The 23357-nt window shown below is 35.7% G+C and overlaps 1 protein-coding gene and 1 long non-coding RNA gene across 5 annotated transcripts; both read right to left on the bottom strand.

Moving 5' to 3' along the window:
* Nucleotides 8651–10319, bottom strand: LOC18791696. The gene is made up of 2 exons (XR_002269784.1): nucleotides 9941–10319; nucleotides 8651–9213 (listed from the first exon to the last, which is right to left on the bottom strand). It is a non-coding gene; the product is annotated as an uncharacterized LOC18791696 (long non-coding RNA).
* LOC18788344 (DNA topoisomerase 3-beta) lies at nucleotides 10677–21394 on the bottom strand. 4 transcript variants are annotated; one of them, XM_007225235.2, is made up of 15 exons: nucleotides 21095–21394; nucleotides 20939–20995; nucleotides 19992–20095; nucleotides 19183–19276; nucleotides 18933–19032; nucleotides 18120–18360; nucleotides 17071–17233; nucleotides 16868–16987; nucleotides 15854–15933; nucleotides 14968–15246; nucleotides 13111–13279; nucleotides 12646–12774; nucleotides 12321–12533; nucleotides 11914–12093; nucleotides 10677–11620 (listed from the first exon to the last, which is right to left on the bottom strand). In XM_007225235.2, exons 1-15 carry the CDS (start codon nucleotides 21116–21118, stop codon nucleotides 10973–10975), a joined length of 2601 nt encoding a protein of 866 aa, XP_007225297.1. In that variant the 5' UTR covers nucleotides 21119–21394; the 3' UTR covers nucleotides 10677–10972. The 4 variants fall into 4 exon arrangements, with proteins under 4 accessions (XP_007225297.1, XP_020409660.1, XP_020409662.1 ...); XM_020554071.1 differs by lacking the exon at nucleotides 19992–20095 and having other exon boundaries at nucleotides 18933–19018; nucleotides 19183–19271; XM_020554073.1 differs by lacking the exons at nucleotides 20939–20995; nucleotides 21095–21394 and having other exon boundaries at nucleotides 19183–19271; nucleotides 19992–20098.

The raw sequence follows: 23357 nt of genomic DNA, 5'->3' as shown, positions 1-23357 counted from the left end.
ACGGCGGAATTTTTTTAAGACGTAATAAAATATTTAAACGACGGTTTTTGCACCGTCGTTTAAATGGTTTCAGACGACGCTTTATTCATAAAACCGTCGTCTTTATTGAATTACCACGACAGTTTTTTCACCGTCGTTTAAATACTTTTAAGACGACGTTTTATTACTTAAACCGTCGTCTTTATTGAATTACCACGTCATTTTTTTTATTTCTTTAAACAGGTTATTGAAGTTGGTGCTTATTCAAAAATGGAGGCGCCATCTTCTTTAAAAACCCTTTGTCGTTTTGTGGAAACGACACTCCTGCCTGAGGATAAGACAGTCCAATTTACAATTGATAAGGAGGTGTTTGGTGGTGAGCGCGATACCTTCCTCCTGCCTGAAGATATTACACAATTTGCAGGCATGGAAGAAATTGGAGCTACTGTATTGGCTGTATATATGAGGTTTGTACTTCTAAAATAATAACTCGTTGGTTTATATATTGCGTCGTCTTAACTAACTAACCACGTCGTCTTAACTAACAACCGTCGTGATAAATATATTATAACGTCCTCATCTATTTCAGTACGTCGTGTGAAATATTATAATACGTCGTTTTTTTATACATAACCGTCGTGTTTTGTGTGCTGACTTGTTTATATTATTTTATTTGTTTAGGTACTTACACGATGTTTTGAAAAAAGCCAATATGTGCAGTATGGTTGGCTTTATCGACCCTGCTACAGTTAGTGCCAACTCTGGCACAATAACTGAAAGATCACGACTCGTAGCAGCTCGACTTCAGAAGACAGACGGTGAACAGATTTTCATGATGCCTTACAATCCAGGGTTAGTCTCCTTAGGATTTTGTTTTTATGATTTTCAATAAATGACAGCTTATAAACTAACCACGTCGGTGTTTTATTTTATTTAGTCGTTTGAAACTACTAACCACGTCGGTATTTATTTATCGTCGTGATAAATATATAATGTCGTCGTTAGCTACTTTACTTCGTCGTGTGAAATACTATAATACGTCGTTTTTGTAAATAACCGTCGTTTTTATATTAATTTTGTGCAGCCGTCATTGGATTTTGCTGATTGTAAGAGCAAAGAGAGAAACCGTCTATTTTCTGGATCTTCTGCCAGGAAATCGTGTGGTCGATGAAGAGGCCAAAAACATCGTGAACAGTGCTTTAAAAATATATAATACCCACATAGCCCGAGCAGGACGTAAAAATGTAATTTGGAAAACTCTCTCAGGCACACCAAAGCAACCCAGCAATGTCGAATGCGGGTATTATGTAATGCGCTTCATGAGGGACATCATCATGGATCCTTCCTTGGGGTTTGAGAATAAGGTAAGAAGAAATTACCTTCATACATTTCACGTCGTTTTTTGTATTATCAACGACGGTCGTGTAAAATTAACGTCGTTGAATGGATATACTACGTCGGTTATGAAAAATATCGTCGTCTGTGATTGAATTTCTTTTTATTTATAAACCCTAATAGTCATTGTTTATGCAGTATGCCAAGGGAAACCAGGAAGCTTCATACCCCCAAGAAGCCATTGATGAAGTTCGGAATGAATGGGCAGAGTTTGTTTTCCAAATTATTAAACAGGGCAATTATTGAACACTTGATATTTATGTATAATGTACAAATTTTCTCTATAATATGTAATGTAAAAATTTGTTGAGGTTTTCTTAAATTAAAAAAAAAACAAACATACAAATTGCTTAACCGACGTGTAATACTTTTCCAACGACCTAATAAAGTCACAAACCGTCGTATTTTGTTGTTTCGTGTTTTAAACAATTACGACGTAAAAATATAGTTAGACGACGTTCTTTGAACAATTGAGTCGTTTATGGTTTACAACATCTTCAATTTCTTAAGGGTTCAGGGTATCATCGACGACGTTTATGTAACGACAGCGGTTAAGTCGTTGATATATATATTTTACGTCGTATAGTTAAATAGCCGCCATGGTTTCTCATTTTAACGACGTCATTTTAACGACTTAGTAGTCTATTACAATTTACAACGTCTACAATTTATTAACACCGACGTGGTTTGTTGTATGGTAAGAATATTTTATTATTTTTATATCAAAATATTCAAAATAAATATAAAATAAATCAGAAAATTGAAAAGTCAACTCCTATGAAGTCATTGATATATTTTCTTCCACATAAACCTTGAAAAAATTCATTTTGAATAACAAAAATTTAAAATGACCATCCAAAACAAAATTGTTTTGATGAGTCATAAAATCACTTCTAGTTTTATGGTTTAGGGTTTAGAGTCTAGGGTTTAGAGATTAGGGTTGTTATTTATTGGGGTTTATTTTTAAAGTATAATTTTTGGGTAGTCTATGTTATATGTTAGGCTTTAAAACCATAAAACCTTTTATAAACTTAATTTTTTAAATTGTATAATTTAATTTTATGGGTTTAGTGTATTAATTTTTAACGACGGTGGTTGGGTCGTGGAATACATATTTTACGTCGTACAGTAAAACATACGACATGGTTTACGCTTTAAACGACGTTATTTTAATATGTAAGTCGGTTTATATAATTTACAACGTCTTTAATTTCTTAACACCGACGTGGTTTTTCAGTCGTCGTTATATAAAAAATTCAAAATAAATTTAAAATTAATCCGAAAAATGAACGGCCTTACGTTCTTAATCCGAAAAATGAAGTTTCCGTCGTGGAATATTAAATTTACGTCGGTACTTGTAGAACTTTCACCTTGGTTTTTCTTTCGACGTTTTATAACGCGCGCGCTCTAAAAATTTTCGCGCGACCTAAATTTTTTTAGATTTGGCTCTTAGTCTTATACTTTGATCCCTGAAACCTAAAATTTCAGATTTCACGCGACATAACATTTCGCTCTCTCACTTCTGCTCTAATTAAAAGTTGCACTCTCCAGGCTCGTCGAATCTGTGAGCTCGTCCAACCTGTAAGTACAAACCCTATCTTCCCCTTGTAAATTCATTGAATGATATTAGGTTGTTTTGTTAAAGGGTTTTAGGTATATGCTTTGCGATCTGTTAATAATGTGCTTATAGGTATGGGTTCATGGATTTTCTGTTTAATGGGTTCATGACAAGATCAAATAAAGGTGTACTTTTGCTGGAAATCAACACAAAAAGACACATCACCAACTTCCAAATGATTTCCAGCAAAAGGACACCTTTATTTGATCTTGTCATTTTCCGCTCTGGAGAAGGTGCAAAGTGCACCAATGCTTATAGGTATGGGTTCATGGATTTTCTGTTTAATGGGTTCATGGATTACATTATCTGTTATGTTGAATTGGGAATGGATTTAATTTTGTCGTATCTTTTAATCACCCTATGTTATGTTGAATTGGGAATGGATTTATTGTTTTCATGCTTGGTTTCATGTATATGTTGGTTTCTTGCTTGGTTTCATATATATGTTGTGTTCTTAATGGGTTTTGTGTTCTTGAAAATAAACTGAGACACGACGAATTTTAAGGCGTACGACGACGATTACACGACGGTGTTTTTAAACTACCGTCGTTGTATTACTTATACACGACGGTTTTTTCATAAACCGTCGTTTGTATTACGTATAATAGACGACGTCTGTTGAAAATCCGTCGTCTATATATGCCAAATACGTCTGTTTTTGATTAAAACCCGTCGTCTCTGTTGTTTATTACTTGCGATTAGATCATTGTATAATCTGCTATAGTGATGGTCATTGCCTGTATTTTCACTTTATTATAGATAATAGGTTATAGTGTCGGAGATGGATAAGTCATGGATGCACTCGGATAGAAGATCGAAGGCATATGAGTTTGGGGTGGAAGCATTTTTGAACTTTGCTGTAGAAAATCTTCTAACTACAACACATATCCGTTGTCCATGTGTTAAATGTGTTAATTTGAAGTTGTTTGGGGTTGGAATTATAAGGGATCACTTATACTTTAATGGAATTGACCAAAGCTATAAGAATTGGACATTTCACGGAGAACCTTGGGAAGCAACTACTAATGCTAGCAGAAATGTTGAAGAAGATGATGGCCATAGTAGGTACAGTTTTGTGTCTGAAGAAATTGATATGGATGATAATGATTTTGGTGATTTTGGTTCGGATCCGTATGAGTTTGCCAATGTGATTGGGGATGGAGATCAACCAGTGTACCCTGGTTGTAGAAAGTACACGAAGTTATCGGCATTAGTGAAGTTGTATAATTTGAAGGCAAAACATGGGATGAGTGATGTCTGTTTTACAGAATTATTGATACTTCAAGGCGATTTGCTTCCAGAAGGAAATACAATACCAACCTCCATGTATGAGGCTAAAAAGACTTTGTGTGCATTGGGGCTGAGTTATGAGAAAATGCACGCATGCCCCAATGATTGCATCTTGTATAGGAAGGAGTATGAGGATTCAACTAATTGTCCTACTTGTGGTATCTCAAGGTGGAAGGAAGGCAAAGATGCAATCTTGAAAGAGGGTGTGCCAGCGAAGGTGGTGTGGTATTTTCCCCCAATTCCAAGGTTTAAAAGGATGTTTCAATCACATGAGACAGCTAAGAGTTTGACTTGGTGGCATGTTGCTAGAAAATCAATTGACGGTCAGATGTCTCATCCGGCGGATTCCCCGTCTTGGAAACTTCTTGATGATAAATGGCCTGAGTTTGGTAATGAGCCGAGAAACTTGAGATTGGCTCTTTCATCTGATGGATTCAATCCCCACAGTTCTCTAAGTAGCAGATATAGTTGTTGGCCGGTTATCTTAGTTACATATAATCTCCCTCCATGGCTGTGCATGAAACGAAAGTTCATGATGTTAACCTTATTGATTTCCGGTCCTAAACAACCCGGAAATGATATAGACGTCTACTTGGAGCCTTTGATTGATGATTTAAAATCCTTGTGGGTTGGGATTAGAGGAGTGTATGATGCACATAATGGAGAATACTTTACACTCAGAGCTGCATTAATGTGGACAATTAATGATTTCCCCGCCTATGGAAACTTATCTGGTTGTGTTGTTAAAGGATATAAAGCTTGTCCAATATGCGGCGATGATACACCTAGTCACAGGTTGAAAAATGGCCACAAAATTTGTTACATTGGGCATAGAAAATGGTTACCAATCAATCATCCATATAGGAGGCAACGTGCAGCTTTTAATGGGAAACCTGAATATGGCATACCTCCAGAGCCATTAACCGGAGAAGAAGTGCTGCATATGGTTGAAAATGGTGACAGAGTTTGTTGGAAGAAGAAATCAATATTCTTTGATCTCGAGTATTGGAAATACCTTCCTGTGAGGCATGCCCTAGATGTTATGCACATTGAGAAGAATGTTTGCGATAGTATCATTGGTACATTGCTGGAGATCCCTGGAAAAAATAAAGATGGGATTGCTGCTCGATTAGATTTATTGAACATGGGGGTCAAAACTGATTTGCAACCCGAGTATGGAGAAAGACGTACTCGTTTGCCTCCTGGGCCTTGGAATTTGTCAAGAGCAGAGAAGAGAGAGGTTTGCAATTCTTTCTATGGTATGAAGGTCCCTGAAGGTTATTCTTCAAATATTAAAAATCTTGTATCTGTACAAGATTCAAGACTTCTTGGCCTTAAATCACATGATTGTCATACCTTAATGCAACAATTGCTCCCTGTGGCAATTCGTTCTGTTTTGGAGAAGCCTGCAAGGTATGCAATAACTCGTTTGTGCTTCTTCTTCAATGCTATATGTGCAAAGACTGTTGATGTTTCCAAGCTAGATAAGTTGGAAGAAGATGTAGTAGTTACTCTGTGTTTGCTTGAGAAGTACTTTCCCCCTTCATTCTTTGATATCATGGTTCATCTAGTAGTACATCTTGTCAGAGAAGTTCGTCTATGTGGGCCAGTATATTTTAGGTGGATGTATCCGTTTGAAAGATATATGAAAGTGCTGAAGGGGTATGTTCAGAATCGTACTCGTCCCGAAGGTTGCATTGCTGAGCGGTATATAGCTGAAGAAGCGGTAGAGTTTTGTACTCAGCATTTATCTGATGTTAGTACAGTTGGAGTGCCTTCAAGCCAAAAGATGGGAGTTTCAAAGCCATTATCAGGTTGCACAGTGAGCGTAGTTGATCAGGACCTGTTGAATCAAGCACATCTATATGTCTTGGAGAATACGGAGGAAGTCCTACCTTATATCGAGTACGTATGAGTTTTATTCTTTAAGTTTCCATTTAAAATTATTTCTTATGTTTATCTTATATATTTGGGACCGTAATGCTTGAATTTTTCGTGTCATGTAGGCAACATATGATCCACATCAAGACTGCTTATCCAAAATTTAGAAAGAGAACAAAGTGGCTGCAGGATAAGCACAATAGCACTTTCATTCAATGGCTACGCTTCAAGGTATATGTTGTTGAATAACGTATTTCTCTTTTAATTTTCTTCTTATTTATATGTTAGGATGAATTAAGATATGATTAATTTGCAGGTTCAAAGTGAAGTTGAGGAAGACAATCATGGCGTATCAGAAAATTTAAGGTGGCTAGCAGCTGGTCCAAACATGTCAGTGCCATTATATAGGAGCTATCTTATTAAAGGTATTAAATTCAATATCAAGGCACAAGATGATGTGCGGACAACTCAAAATAGTGGAGTTTATTTACTTGCACATACCATGCAAGTTGCTAGTGCCAAGGATAAAAACCCAATTCTCTCAAATATGGGTTTCTATGGTGTCATTCAAGAAATTTGGGACCTTGACTACCAAAAGTTTACAATCCCAGTCTTTAGGTGTGATTGGATAGATAGTTCTGGTCTTGTAGTCGACGAACTTGGATTTACCCTTGTAGATTTGAGTAAAATTGGACATAGGAATGACCAATTTGTTTTGGCTTCTCAAGTCAAACAAATATTTTTTGTTGACGACCCGATGCATCGTGGTTGGTCGGTAGTGTTATCAATGCCTAGTAGAGAATATAATGATGTTATTGGTGATGAAGTATTAGGTGATGTGATAATTGAGTGTGAGCCATTTACTAGAGGGATGCCAAATGTTGACACATTTGATGAACTGGTAGGTGAGTTAGGCGGTCAAAATATTCGAGATGGGTGTGAAGATATATGGATTGAATGATGCTTATGTAATTGGCAGTGTATGACATTAATTTTGTAATATATTGTAATGTGATTTCTTCACTTTCTACGTTCAAATAAAACACGACGTTATTGTGAATCAGTTATTCAGCATATTTACCGACGTCTTAAAGCAACGTAACAATGAAGAACCACGACGCTATTGTGAAGCAATTATTCAGGATATCACGTCGGTGAAGGATAAAGAACCGCCATGTAATTCAAAATAACACGACTCCAATCCCATAATACCGACGTCTAAAAAACGAGATATATAATCTGAACGTTAAAAAATACGACGTCATCATACATTTTCCACGTCGCAAGTTCTTTTATAAACGAAGAGGAACGAAATTAATTCCGACGGAAATTCATTATAACCGCCGTCTAATAACAATTAAACGACGTTATTTGTAATACGGCTCCCATCATAATCTACGCCGTCTATATGTTCTGTAATACGGCTCTCATTTATTTGGAACCGACGTTGTTTAGACGTTCAACGTCGTCTATATTATTAAGTGCGTCGTGAGTAATGAATACATATAAATACAACGTCGACTATATAAATGTATACGTCGTAAATAATGACACTGACAACTATTTCCACGTCATCTTTTTTAGATAAAATCGAAGTGGAAAATTTATTTCACGACGGTTTTTTGTAAATAAGAGACGTTGTAGAACTTTAGCAGACTAAACACGTCTGTTTTTATTGTTTTCCGACGTTGTTGTATTTAACAACGTCTAATATTTATGGTCGTTGTTTGTTTCTGAAAATAGGACGTATAAATTTTTTAATACGACTCTCATATATTTGTAACTGACGTTGTTTAGTTTTTCAACGTCTACTATAGAAACACATACGTCGTAAATAATGACACTGACAACTATTTCCACGTCATCTTTTATCAAAAAATCGAAGTGGAAAATTAATTGTACGACGGTTGTGTTTATATGTGCGACGTAGTAGGTATCAATAACGTCGTCTTCTAATGTATTTAAAGACGTCATATTTTTTATTGTCGTGAAAATTATATTTAACGTCGGCGTATTTTTATTGTCGTCGTTGTATGTCTATCTTGCGGCCTTGTTCTCTTAATATGTGTCATATTTTCCCTTTTTAACGACGGTCTTTTTAGAGAATTGGTCGTCTATTATCATCATCGATTGCTTTTTTTAGATCTTTTGCAGTACAAAGACGTCGTTTTGTATTTTTTGATGACGTTGTATTGTTTAACAACGACGGTTATTTAGCGTCGTGGTTTATGAGGGAAAAGATGACGGTGGATTCCACGACCATTGAAAAACCAAATACACGACGGTGATTTACCGTCGTCTTTTTGCTTTTTTGTAGTAGTGTCACAATCCCCAACCATCATATGCCTCCAACTCTTTTTAAAATGAACATGCAAACCTTATGCATATTTTTCAGCAGTAGAGAAACAACATAAGTTAACAATTAAATTTCACAAGAACCAGTGAAAGCCAAATAACTACAGAATAAGCAAATGGTAATCCCAAAAATTGAATAAAGAAGATTGCGGAGGATATATTACCCAAGCCACAAAGAAATAATCTGAGCAATTGCAATCTTCAAATAACTAGAGCCAAATGGATACACTTGCTATTTTAGGTATTCAAACTATACACTTGATATTGAAATGCTAGTATGCCCAACCAGAAATGAAACTAATGTCAAAGTAGTAATTGTACAGACACTTGTATCAGTACTAGCAGTAGCATGTTATAACAAAATGATCTAAGCATGCACTAAAAATGACAGAATATACCATATTTATGTTGTTACTGGCTCATTGTTGCAATTGAAAACAGAAGCTTAACAAACACTTACCGACAAGGGATAAGACAATCAAAATGCATGCGCCCCAATTCAACAGCTCTACGGCTTCCCATCTTAGTGGCAACTAGTGTGTGCACATTTTCAGTTAAACTTGTGGAGCCTGTTCCAGTACCCCATAGACCAGCCAAGGCACTAGAAAGACCCTCCAGACCAATCCCTCGACTAGGAACACCAGGGGTTGGAGGTCTGGAAGCCACCAATAATGAAGATGCATGATAGGAGCCAACTTGACATGTTCATACACAAAGAAAATTCAGCAACCAAGGGAATCAAACAGCATTGCATGAAAAATCAAATAAGCAGCTTGATGGAACAAAGAATAATGCCTAACGTTGTAACTAATAATTTAGTATTAGTTCAATATTTCCGTTACACAAGTGTAGAGAGCACTCTCAAGGAGGAATTTTCATACAGTGATGTAATTGGGATCTTTAAATAGTATTATATGTAATCAGTGATCCTTTTCTAAGAGGAAAATTCAAAACATGGAACAATAGTTTTTCACCTTAAAAAAACGACTAGTACGGAGTTGCTGTTAGCTTACATTCCTACCAACTATATTGTTACAATTTGCAATCTCTTCAATCTCAAAAGTTCTATGAGACCAATATTATAACGTTAGACTAATGAAGATGAAAAATGATCAAGAATTAGTCTAGAACTAGTATGTAAGTCCAAACCTTCCATTCAGGCAATCAAGCAGAGTTCAAAACTTATTTATAAATGTGAATTAAAGCCAAATCATTTCACCCCACACTAATGACAAGGCTGGCCTAACGGATCTATTGTTAGATCCATATAGTCTTAATAAATCAATAGATACAGAAACTGAACTTCGAGTGAGAAGAATCTGATCTAGAAAATTGAAATAACAGATCTATTGTTAGATCCATATAGGCTGGCCTAACGGATGTACAAAATTGAAATAAGAATCTGATCTAGAAAACACATACCTCACCAGATGAAAAACAGAGCTTCGGGTGAGAAGAAGGAAGATGAGACAGAGGGTGTCGTTGTCGATTGAGCAAATAAGGAAAAGGAGAGAGAGCGGGTGTCGTCGTGGTTTATTGTGCGAAGAAGAAAGAGGAGAAAGAGAGGGTGTTGTATCGTCAGTGGAGAGAAGAGGGAAGATGAGAGACAGGGCGTCGTCATCGATGGAGTGAATAAGGACGAGAAGAGAGAGAGAGAGAGAGAGAGAGGCTGAGATCTGGTTTTAAATGAAAGGGTAAAATTGTATTTTACCTTTATAATTTAGACAGGCCCAACGAATCTGGGCCTCCTCTTTGGCTTAATCCAAAATAACAATTCTTTCCTAGGTATTAAAACCCAAACAAAAATGCTCAATGTCTCAAATACTAATTAGTAAAGTTAATTATGTCTAACATCAAATTTTTCTTAAAACTTAAGAGCTTAATAATTTACCCCTTCAAATATTATGGTTAACAAATAAAAGTGTGGGGTTTAAATAGATAGACTCACTCTTATTTTATTATTAGCGTTTTTTCATTTTTCTATCAATAACTGCCATCCATGATTTAAACCCGTGGACTGCTTTAATAAAGCGGAGACTCGATCTATAAGATTATTATCATTTAATGATGATCCATTACCTATAAGATGCGAGAATTCAAATCCATTTTGAACCTAGACAGCAGCAAAAGGCTAAGATTTAGATTGATGACGAAACAATTACCCCGAACTTAAATATATTGATTGATAAAAAGTAGAGCAAAAGTCTACCCGCCTACATAACTTTGTGTAGGAGATTCTCATCCATTGATTTCTATAGAGATCCTATGCTGTCCTCCCAAAAATAACTCAAAATTGTTTCAGATGAACTCTTTCTTCAACCCTCGTTGCATATCAAATGGAAACAATCAAATCCAAACACACCTTATATAAAACACAGAATCTAAAACACAAAGAGAAAAAATTAAAGGCCATGGGGATGGCAGTAATAGCTAAAAAGATGTAATGAGAACAATTCAGAAATCACGGAAGCTCATTTTAGGATCCACCTTCTTCCCGGTACCCCGCCCTCTCCCCCTATATCCACCTCTCCTTGATCCTCTACCCCTTCCTCTTCCACCCAAGCGCTTGAAAAATGATTTGCCATATTTCATCTCCACTAGCGAATGGAGCAATTCGTCACAAAGAATGCAACCGGTATACAACGTCTCTCCATTCTCCAAGGGTGTTGTCTTCTTATTGAAGTCCACTTCTAAGATTGTGGAGTCACACTCAGGGCACCGCTCTCGAGTAGTGGAAATCTGGTGAGCTCCTTCGGGGAGCAAGACAAGGAAATTGCACATATTGCAACAGAGCCGCCATTTGGGAGCACTCACAGGGTCTAGAACAAGTGTTCCACTACATTCAGGGCAAGCACAGACTCCTTGGGCAATCAAAGAATGTCGACATGTGGGGTGTGGGCATAGGAAGCATGGCATCCCAGCTCCCTTTCCCAGCTGGCTTGATGGACCAGATTTTACAGCACCAAAGAGCGTGTCGATACCTTCAAAAGGAGGACTATTGTAGCAGTATGGGCAGAGAGGAAATGACTTGCCATCCGGGCCAGGCATGGAGAAGATTAGTAGCTCAAAGTTGTCAAGAGGACAAGTAAGTTCCTTGTACAGCTGCAAAAAGGAAGTGCTTGATTTAAACATGAGAAGTTTCATAACAAGAATTTGAAACAAGATAATAGAAAAAAGCAATCTGGATGATAAAAAGAAAGTTCAATTTTTTTAAGCCATAGATTAAAATTAATTCTACATTCTGGAAACTGTATGTTCCATTCCAAAGAAAAGATAAGAATACAAAAAAGGTATTTACTGACCTTGATTTCAACTTGTGATGCATATCATATTAAAATATAGGTTGATGTTTTTGATTCGTGATTAACTAGACAACCTCAATTACAAGTGCATACCTTAATGCTACCCTTTTGAGGAAGATAATAAACCTCCTCGCATGTATTACAATACAAACGAGAAGGTTGGGTGGAAATGTGCTTCATGTACCGTAGACATTTGCCACATTTACTGAGAACTCGTCCTGAGTCAGCAAGGGGGGAGAATTGTGCTTCAAATAATGCATCCATGTTTTCAATCTGCACCAAATAGGAGAAAATGGTTCATACAAATTAAGCACATATGTCCATCATCCAAAAAACCATACAGCAGACTAGGGAGTGCAACATCGTCCAAGGTAATTGGATTATAAGGCTTCATGATTCAACACAAGTTGGCAAGATCAACATATTGGCCGTACAAACAATAGCTACACCATTAAGCATGCTGTAAAGTATGCATTTGGCAAATGATAAGGTATTCTAACCTGCTTGACAAAGTAACTGTATTTTTGCCTGAATTGTTGTAGGACATGCTGGACAACACGAAAATGATCTGCTTGCCCCTTAGCAACAAGAGTAATTTGCTGCTCGATGAAACTGCGAATATCTGGCAAACAGAGATCTGGATCGATGCATTGATAGCCTCTTATTAGAGTAATACCTAAGGCAGTTGGACCCAGCTTCCTGCCAGCTAGTACCTTTCAATTGATTGTATAAAAAAAACAGGTCTTGTAAAATGCAGTTTAAAGTATATTTGTTTACAAAGCCAGACAAGAAACAAAATCTCAATAGGAAAAGGAGAATAGAAACCTGCACATAATTGCGCTCACATATGTTGTTAATATGAACAGATATTGACGCATCTGTGCCAATTCCATTTTTCTCCATAAGGGAAATTAGCTCACTCTCGCTTAGATAGTCTGGAGGTGACGTCATCCCCTGCAGCAGAATTTAAGGATTCAAAAATCAACAAGTATATGCCAAAACATGCCATGCTACCAATAACTTGTTTACAACCTTTTACTTTTGATTCCCCCTTCCCAAATATTTAAACAAGAATATTACCCTTTCCTTAAAGGAGAAGCAATAGATTAGAAGCCCAACCAAAAAAAAAAAAATTATTGCAACAAAATCCAACAGAAAACAGATTCTGAGAAGATATTGAATTAATTGAGGAGAGTTCAGGCTTTTTAAATTTTTATTTTTTAAAATTTTTAAATAAAAATTGAGGACTAAGTAGAAGTGAGATTTGAAGAATTAACAAGTATACAATACCTCATGAAGGTCCACTTGTGAAACTTCTATTTTCTCCCCTTTTGTAAACTGAGGAAGATTTTTCTCAGTTACTGCCAACCATGGCATGATAGAAGTAAATCCTTTCACCAAAACACGATGCCCTACACAATGGAAGAATTCTCCACCGATTGAAAATTCTACCTTTGTTCTGGAATGGACATTAAAAGCAAAAATAATAAACATTACAACTTTAAGCAACTTCAACAAAATGTCACATCTTTACTGGCAAAGCTTACAACACTGTTTACATTAATTTCCAACTACAAACCAAAATTTGTATCAAATATAGTTACATATAATGTATAAATTCACTAAACCAGTAAAAACAAACACAAAATCTAGACAAGTAGTACTTAAGCATTTCTCATGTTCAGCAAATGCACACAAAGAAAGAAGAAAATTATGCTATATATATTTTTGTTTGATATCGAAATCTCTTTGCAGACGTCTTCAACCTCTTTTTTTCTTCCATCAACACTAAATAAATAAATAAATCAGTGAAATGTCACAGTGTTTGTGATGAAAGAGAAAATTCTTCTATTTCATTGCTTTATCCTTCTATTCCCTGTATTTTGGGTATGTTTGGGTCGCTGGACAGTTGCTTATAGCCGCTGCCCTGCATCAGTTAGGTTCATCCTCCATCTACATCTAAACATCTATAGCTTTTCACTAATCTACTGGCTTTGTCAAAATCATTATTCTATGTAAAATAGTGCTCTGACACTTTTCTTTTCTTTTTCTTTTTTCTCTTTTTAATTTTTCTTTTGTAAACAAGCTGACTGACATTGTTAACGGCATATAACTTCAACAGTTCTAAAGGACATTCTGCTTCATTGCGTTTTTTAATCATAATATATTATAAAAGAGAAAATAAAGAGGAAGTTAGTGTAAGACTCAGAGATTATTTAAAAGAAAAGACCTTCACAATGATTTCTCATCGGTTTCAAACACAAGCTACGATGTCCATTTTTAAAGCAGGCTAGGTAATTATTGACCAGAAATAAGCCATCTAATACTGCATCAAAGGTTGAAAACAGCTTCCCCCAACTGTTATATAGCAAACTTATTCATTACTAGAAGTCCATCTAGCCGACTAAGAAGGGTCGGTTTAGTCAAAACATTAATCAAGACTTCTGAGTTTTTTTTTGGGAGATTCACTATTATACTCAATATAGGAGCCCAAATTATAAAAAAAACCCTATATGAAATGGACTTTAGAAACACACCCAAAGCCCATTTACAACATAACAAAAAGGCTTTTTACTTCTTTTAAATTACAAAACTGCCATTAATTTCTTAAAACAAACCTAACCAAACCTCATAAACAAGCCCAAAACACTCAATAGAGCATCAAAGTAATTTAATAATCAAAATTAAATTCAATAGGGCCAGTTGTCATTTTTTGGGTTTTTTTTTTTTTGGGTTTGTTTATAGAAATTAAATAGTGTAGGGTTTATTTATAGTTTTAGTGCTAAGAATGGGTATATGACTAAATATCTCTTTTTTTCCCTCAATTCCACTATCGGCATTCCAAAGAAAATGAGGTGAATTTATTCTCTAAGCATATCTGGGGGCTCCACTCTTGGTGCCACTCTCTCTGAAAAAATGAATAAATCTTGAAGCACCACACATTATGTGCAACAAGGTGGAATGCGTTAATCTTCTTACAGTGAAACACAGTAACAGTTAGAAACTTTATAAATACGAAACCAGCAGAAAGACAGGCAACATGACATAAGCAGCAGAAAGACAGGTAATCTGACATAAGAACAAGGGAAAGGGAAGTGTGCAACCAAGTGTCACCCAACAGAAAACAATGAACACTGAAACTTTTACCTTACATATTTGCAGTCAGGAGATACAGTCCCCATGAAGTGTGTACAAATGTACTCATATAGTCTCCAAGCATCATTTCCTAGCATGTCCTCAGTTGCAGACCTCAATGGAGTAACAGGAGGATGGTCACCTACATCTGTCCCGGATCGTGGCTTTTGATAACCATCAGCAAGCAGCCTCTGAACATAACTACCCCATGTTGGGTTATTTACTTGCGCACCAAGTGTGCCTCTAAAGTCAAAAGAAGAAGGATAAGCTGTGCTCTCGGTACGTGGATAGCTAGAGAATCAGCATATGTAAATAGTCAGAAAATTACCAGAATCCTTGAACCAAAAGAAACTTGACATTAAAAACGAAAAAAAAAAAAAAAAAACATTTGTGTTAAAAGAAGCACCCTTCAAGATTAATGCTTGAAGCTAAGTGGCCTGCAGGAAAGATTTCAGGTTCACCATTTCTCAAACGTGGAGGTTTCAAACAGAGACAGACTAATGCTTGTAGGAAAGGTTTAAGGTTCACCATTTCTCAGGTTCACTCTTTCCCCACGTGTGAGAAATTACATATTCAGCTTTACGTTATCTACTCAGGTCACTAACACGTTGACACATTAATGACCACTGGAGTTGTGTAAATCTCCATTCACAAAACCCTCTTTAACCGGTTAGCAAATGTACCTTCTTAATTTAACTCAAAACTCAAAACACCCTAAATTTTTTCTACATCTCCTCTTCTCATGTTAAGTTGCTGAATCAAGGCAATGCTCCAATTCTATTTTTCTTGAAATCTATTCATATAATTAAGTTTACTTTTTACTTCTAGTTCAGGTTTCATAACTGTGCTGAATAAAGAGTTTTCTTGGAATTTATAAATATCAAATAAAGAATGACACCTGATGAAACCTTGAGTATACAAGCGTTCAGCAACTTGCATGGCCATCTGTGGTCCAAAACCTAGTGCACTTGAAGCAACCTGAGTTAAAAATTGAAAAATAAAAACTTGTCAATGTACTCAAATGATCTCAATCCATATAAAGAACTAGGACAACCTTTCAGACCACACAAAAAAAAAAATTAAAATTAAAATTAAAATAAAATAAAATAAAATAACTAGGTCAACCTGATTAAGCTTCTTTATTTTTTAAAACTTTAACATCAACTAAAGAATTTCAAAGAATATCTTTTTATCAATTTTCTAAAGGGGTTATTAAAATGAACTTTAAGAATTTTTTAGAAGACTGCTTGATTATAATATTTCAAACTCATGCTCTAACCACAACACAGGAGAGCATTTCAACCTACAATGAACTAGGAAGAAATCGACTAAACTATGTACAAACTGTAATAACACTAGCTAATCTTTAAGACATTTTCTTTTTGTTTTTCTGGTATATAGAAAACTACCAATTCTCACTAGATTACATACATGAGAATTAGTACGATTTACTTTTAATCCACTTTACGTCACTGTCTGCCACATGCATTTCTTGAAATATTAAGTTTTCAAAAAATCACTCAGTAAATTGGGATTTCGGTCATATTGTCCCCAAAAATTGTGAAGTAGCCAATAAGGATCTCGTAATTCCTTCTTTGCAGCACAGGACAGGGCTGGAGAATCTAATTTGTACTCTTCTTCTTTCTGCCCATGCTAATATGAATAATGCATGTTCTCATACTGAACTGTCCATTCAGCTACTTAATACATGACAAAGATAAACTCGTAATCTGCAGACATTAAATTCTTCATATTTTCCTTTATTAGGCAATCATGTTAAGTAATCAACCAACAGGCAATGCCCAGAAACATGTGCTTCTACAATACGATCATTAAATTTACAGTATACATGCCATTAGAAACAAAATGAATCATCAATCTTTAGTTTTTTTTTTCCTTTCACTTTTCTGACCTTCAGAAGATTGACTGTATTAAGACCAGAAGGACGACTTTTGCTTTCTTGCTTTTCTACTATCTCAGTCACTTCTAGAATTCCATCTTCCATTACCAACTTTTGAAACATTACAGCAACCTGCGATATGCAAAAGCCTCAAAAATATTATCTCTGGAAGGAAAATTAAGACAGTAGAAAGTTTATAGCAAACAAGACCTCACATCGTAGTCAAACAACTTGTTACGTTCCCATTCTAGCTGAAGTTCATAGCCCTTTTGCATTATGTAAGGGCGTACAGCCCAAAACTTTTCCGGTTTGAATGTATTTATCTGCAGATAGCGTTGTACACAAAAACCAAGGGTGGGAGTCTGACATGGCCCGTAGCTGAGAGAAAATGAACATTAAGCTTGATTAATCTATTGTTGATGCTTGAGATGAAAATGGAACATAGGCATATTAATCACAAATAAAAGAAGGGCAAGGGCCACAAAATAAAATCAGTATGATCCTACATGCACTACTATTAGAACATCAAAAAACCACTCCTAGAATCTGCCACAACCTGTCAGTAACCCTTAAGTTTTCCCATTTTACTTTCATCTACTTTTAACTTTTTTATTTCTTTTAAAGTTGGTTTATTCTAATAATATTTTTTTAAAGGCCATGGATATTCACCAAGGAGGAAGGAGGAGAATGAAGGCAGAAGGAGAACGGCAGCAGTGATGGATACAAATAGCAGTATCTTTTAGGATGAAATTTGGGAGGCAGAGGACTGGGAGGTAGCTTGCTTTTAGGCTAATTTGTGTTAACTTTTGGGATGTGTACATGTTTGTTGTAGTTGCTATGATTGAAGGTAACATTGTTGTTTCTCGGATCTAGTAATGGTACACCCGGCGGCCTTCTGGTTTACTGTGTTTCTAGTGCAAAAATTATAGTGGCCTTTATTTACAGCATAAAATTTCTAGTTACCCCACCAATAACACAACCATATTGATCTCCGTAAAGGGAAATGTATGGTGGCCTAAAGAAAGTATATACAAATAGAAGAGGAATGTAGATATATGGATATGCAATTACATGAACAAGAAGCTGAAATAGAACAAAATATCTTCAGATCAGTCAATCAAATGGAATATATTCAAAAGATATACATTCGATTGCTTCAATCATACACAATAAAGAGAAATGCTTAATGGACTGGAAGCGAAACAGTATATAAATAATAATCTGCAAACAAAACACGAGAGAGAGCGAGAGAGAGAAAACCAACGAGATAACTCTGGAATCAAGATTTCCGTATTTCCCCTGAAAAAAGCTTGTTTGAAACCGTGTAAATGCAACTCCAACTTTCAAATCTATCTCTTGCCGAGCATCCACTGCCAATGCCTCATCCTTATTAGGTTCAACAAGGTTGTCCATGGCCTTTAAAATGTCTTTCTCAGTAACAGAGGAAAACCGAGCACGATAAATCCTTCTTCTAGTCTCATTTGAATGGCCAATACAATCCATAACTGCAACAACAAATTTTAGAGCCTTTAACCATCACAAACAACATTCTATTAGCTTTAAGATTAGATTCTGTAGGTAAGAGGGGGGGGAAGGATAAGAAAGCAGAGGACGTCCACACAAAAATGGCCTCTAAAGTCTACCTTGCCAAGTACTTGTATAATCTTAAGAGTAGTTAAATAAAATAAGTAATTAAAACTACCAGTCTGCTACATAATTAGCATGCAAGACTGTAAGTGTTGTAAAAGTTTCCACATTTACAACCAGATTCTTGGTTTAAGAAAGAACTAACACAATTATAGGTCAAAACATAAGGTTTGAGCAGGATATGTACGTTTTACTCGTTCTCTCAGCCCAGATTTGATGAACTTTTCCTTTTCCCAGCTAATGAATGCCAATCAGACCTCAATTTTCTAGTTTTCCCTATTTCACATCAATTACACAACCACAAACATGGCATACAACCTCCAGATTTCATATCAATATGATAAATTTCCACTCAACTAAGTACACAGACAGACACACAGACAGACATACAGACAGAGACACACACACACACACACACACATATATATACCTTCAAAACAAATATTTTCCCCTTCACGATCACAATCCAACCATAAAACCAAGTTACCATAACCACGAGCTTCTTGGCTCAGATGCCTGCGAATATGAGCCTTTACACCAAGGTCAATAGCCAATATTTACTAATGAAGAAAGTTAGAAAACCCAAACAGGTAAAGTTTGTCACAACAAATGGCATAAGAATCAAAGGAAAGAGGTATAAGAATAAACAAAAAGGAAGCAGGGGAATAAAAAAGTTGTACCTTTGGATTTGCTTCTGTCTTTTGAATTGGGGCTTGAAAAAGATCAAGAGGATCAGTGGTTGTCCAATTTTGATATTTTTCAGGAAAATCTACACTAGATTTTGAAAGAAACAGCAGCACTAAGTTAGAAACGTACCAAACAAACTATTCAACTTAAGCCTAAAGCTTGGCGATTATACCATATAACATTGACAATTTAACACTTGTGAAGGATTGCTAGATTTCAAAGGGGATAGCTTCGGGAGCAATATATCACATATACTGGTCCATGAGATGAGAACAAAGGCGAGAGCTTTATAATCAACAAGGAGAAAACCATCCGAAAACAAGTTGAGTCTAGGTATAACAACTTCAAAAATGTTTAATTGAGGTGCATTTATAGCATGTCAACCTAAGCTTGTCACCTGAACCTACCCATAACCTATTGAGGAGTTGCATCCATATAGCAATGGACCAGAGACCAGGAATATAAAGAAGGATATTGTTTACAGATGACAAATGCTTACTAAAAAAAATAGACACAGATCTTTGCAAAGAACAAATGTAAAAGGCACAAGGTAAAAGAGCTAACTATTGTAATAAATATTCATAAACATAAAATGAGATCCCGCCTAATGACATGTGGATGTGAATATTCAATTGGCAGAAATAAAGACAAAGGCAACACTAATCTAAAGGCCATTTAATATTTGACACAATGACATTGGTAAGGACAAAGTTGAATCCAATATCACATCATATAACCAGAGACAGTATCTAATAATGCTTTTTCTTGTCTATCTTGTTCAAGAGATGAGAGAAAAATTAACCTGAAAACATGCCCAATAACCGATGTTACTTTAAAATGCACATGAAACCCAAGAAACATTCCCTCAAATTCATGGACATCCGTACTAGCCTTTCTTGTAGACATCTGTACTATGCAAATAAAAGCTGAATGTCAATATAATTCAATTATGCAAAACATGGATTTATGAATCCAACAACCAGAACTTATAATAGAGAAGTGCAGAAAAAGAAAAAATGAGCCTAAGTGATACATGCTACAAGAGGTTCAAGAGAAAAGCAAATTTCCAAACCAAAGAATTATTATTTCCTGTCCTAATTTCAATCGAGAACCTTATTTGCATCCTCCATATTAGTATTACTATTAAGTCTTTGTTCTCTCTTGATGCTAGTAAACTCTTGGTATGGGTGTATATGGATGGAACCATTTGGGAATGCTTCTGTAGGAAGCACTTCTATTTATCTCTCAAGACAAATGGTCATCCAAAATAAATAGAATAGAACTGCTGGCTTAACCTCTGATTTCTGTAACCATATCCCCATAACCAAAATCCAGGCTAAGCATCTCATAATCGTCCTCAGAATACAAATTATCTACTTTATGAAAGAACTAAGCACCCCCATGGGAACCAAATCATCCTATTAATTCCAACTTCCAGTTCATATCTTCCCAAGAACAACGAAACTCAATCACCAAGTTCTTCAACCAAAAAACAAAAAACAAAAAACGGAAGAAACAGAAAAAATGGGGATTGCCCAGCTCTCACTTCTATTGAAGTTCACTCCATATCCAAATAATAAATTGAAAATACTAAAAACATTTTAAGTTCCAGCTTCTTTGCTGCTTTCAACATTTTATTAGCATTCAAACAGTCCCTTATTTGGAGCTTAGGAGGTAGGGTTTTAATATGTGTACGTGTGAGTGTCTGCCAGAGAGAGAGGAGAGAGAAGAGAGAGAGAGAGAGCTTACTTGACCACGGGAGAGAACAGAGGCTATAGAAAGAGCTATGCTAGGCTTCTCTGCGACCTGCCACAAGTAAAAGCTCAAAGAGACTGAGAATCAAAACAAAATTACAGGGCACGCACAGACAGAAGCATAGAAACCAAGTATGTGTAAGGTTCTCACCATGATAACTTTGTTGGAAGCCATAATGAAGTGAGATGTTTAAGACTTGAGTAATTTGAATCTTCGCTTTATAGGTACGTCTGCTGAAGCAAGAAGAAGGGGATTCACAATGAGTGAATTAAGGGCCGGTGATTCAACACCTTCAATTCGTCGATTGGCCACTCAAAATCGTCCACCTCCTTCTTCTGCAACCTCGTCTCTGGAACCTTCTTCGTGCGACTGAGCTTCGATTCACGGTTCAATACTTCTTTTTTTGCCAACTCTGTTCAGTACTTGGCTGCGTCTTCACTTGTTTTTGGATGCCTCTCCATGTTCGGTGGGTTTTAATGGGCTTGCAAGGCCAATTATTTAAAAACTTTGTCCTATGGGCCATATAATAGAAGATTATCCAACAAACAAAAACTTTTTTTCATTTTTTGGTTACAAAAAAGTTTAGGGAATTGAATGATACCTCATCCCATATCTAGGGCATACCAAGGTCTCTTTAAGGTCTTAGTTCTTTTTTGGTTTTTATAGATTACCCACTAAGAAGGATTCTCGAAAGTGAGATTCGAACTTAGGCCTAGATAGCGAAAAAAAACGATCTTTAGCTACTCAACCAACCATTGTTGGCTAACAAAAACTCTTTTAACCCATACCCATATGTTAATTCAATTATAATTCATATAAAATTAATAAATTATCTTCCAAACACTTGGAAAGCTTGAATTTCACTGTATGACGAAATTGGAGTATGAACTTCAATATTTCGTATTGTTTAAATATATGTACGTATTTTTATAAATAAAAAAATTTTAATTGCCATGTATGTGTTCGTGTCTTAATTTTTTGAGATTTGTTGCTTCCCCATGTCCCTTGTCACATATCCATGTCCGTGCAACATAATCGGTTGGGTTTTGTTTGGTAGTTTCAAGTCACTCCTTTGCGGTCGATTTCTAACTATGTTTGGTGCTAAAACAATTTAATAATAAATAATAAAGAAAACCAACAAATAAGGTGTTTTTTATGTTGTAAGATGGAGTGGATGTGAGAGCACCACAAAATATAATGTAATTGTAATTCTTTTTAGGATTTCACATCTACTTTTAAACTTTTGCTTCTCAAATGTACGTGGAATTCCTCAATTTATAGAGGGAGGACTCAACTAACTAACCAAATACATTTAGTTGATCTAGACAACTGGTTCACCAAAGTACTTTTGCACTATGTTATTACACCTATATTATTTAGGATTGTTTACCTAAAATATCTAAGCGGCGAGAATAGGCATGAGATTGAATTTGTGAGACATGCGATGAAAGTGAATATCTAACCTGGATATTGTTGTTGATATTGGCTTACAAAATGTATTGAGTTATCTCTTAAAGACAAAAATTTCTTGAGGATGCTCAATCATCACTTCATGTTGAGCTTGGTTCTATCATCACATATTCTATGAAATACTTGGCACTTACAAGTATCCAACTTACCAAGGCCCCATTGGTATAATGATTTTGCATGTTGCAGTGAGTTACGGTGATAAAAGTACATAATAAATTTATATTTCTTTTACCTCTTTGGTTTAATTTAAGAGCAAATCATATATTGAGTCTCTGACACATGATGAAGAGACATGCAATTAAAGTGAGTATCTAACTCAGATACTTTTGTTGATGTTAAGCACCAGAGTAGCTGAAGCACTAAGAGGATCAGTAGGTGCTATATATTAAAGGGTAATTTAAGAAAATTGTAAGAAAGAATAGTATATGAACAAGGAAATGAGGGAGAAGAGTACATAACGATGGACTTGCTGGAGGTGGAAAAGTGATATGAAAGATAAGTTAAGTTATGAGGTAGAACGGGAGCTGTCAACTAGAAGTGACGGAGAAATTGTGGTAACTCCAGTAAGTTGTACAAGTGGTTGTGGAGAGGTGAAAAGAAATATAATAATGTTATGTATGATCATGCGTATGAGAATCCTCTTGAGGTATTAAATTTGTCTACTTATCATAGTTCTTTTCCTACCTATTCTTGTGAACGTAATCCATTTGTATCACATCTTGTTCCCTTGATTCTGTCAAGTGAGGGCCAAGGGCATCAGTATCCTTCACGTGAACATTTTCCCCCTAATAGGCATGGTTTTGCTTCTAGTCATTATTGTTAAATATCATATATCTAATCATATGTACTAGCATTGGTTATTTGAGTCTCATGTAACTCTCACAAATCAGTTATATGTTGTATCTACCCCAAAGAATGTTTAGGATTCTCTTGAAAATTACAG

This window comes from Prunus persica, chromosome G1 (genome assembly GCF_000346465.2).
Source record: "Prunus persica cultivar Lovell chromosome G1, Prunus_persica_NCBIv2, whole genome shotgun sequence".
NCBI classification, from domain to species: domain Eukaryota; kingdom Viridiplantae; phylum Streptophyta; class Magnoliopsida; order Rosales; family Rosaceae; genus Prunus; species Prunus persica.
Note: the sequence above shows the minus strand (reverse complement) of the source record. Positions and strands in the feature narration are given on the sequence as shown.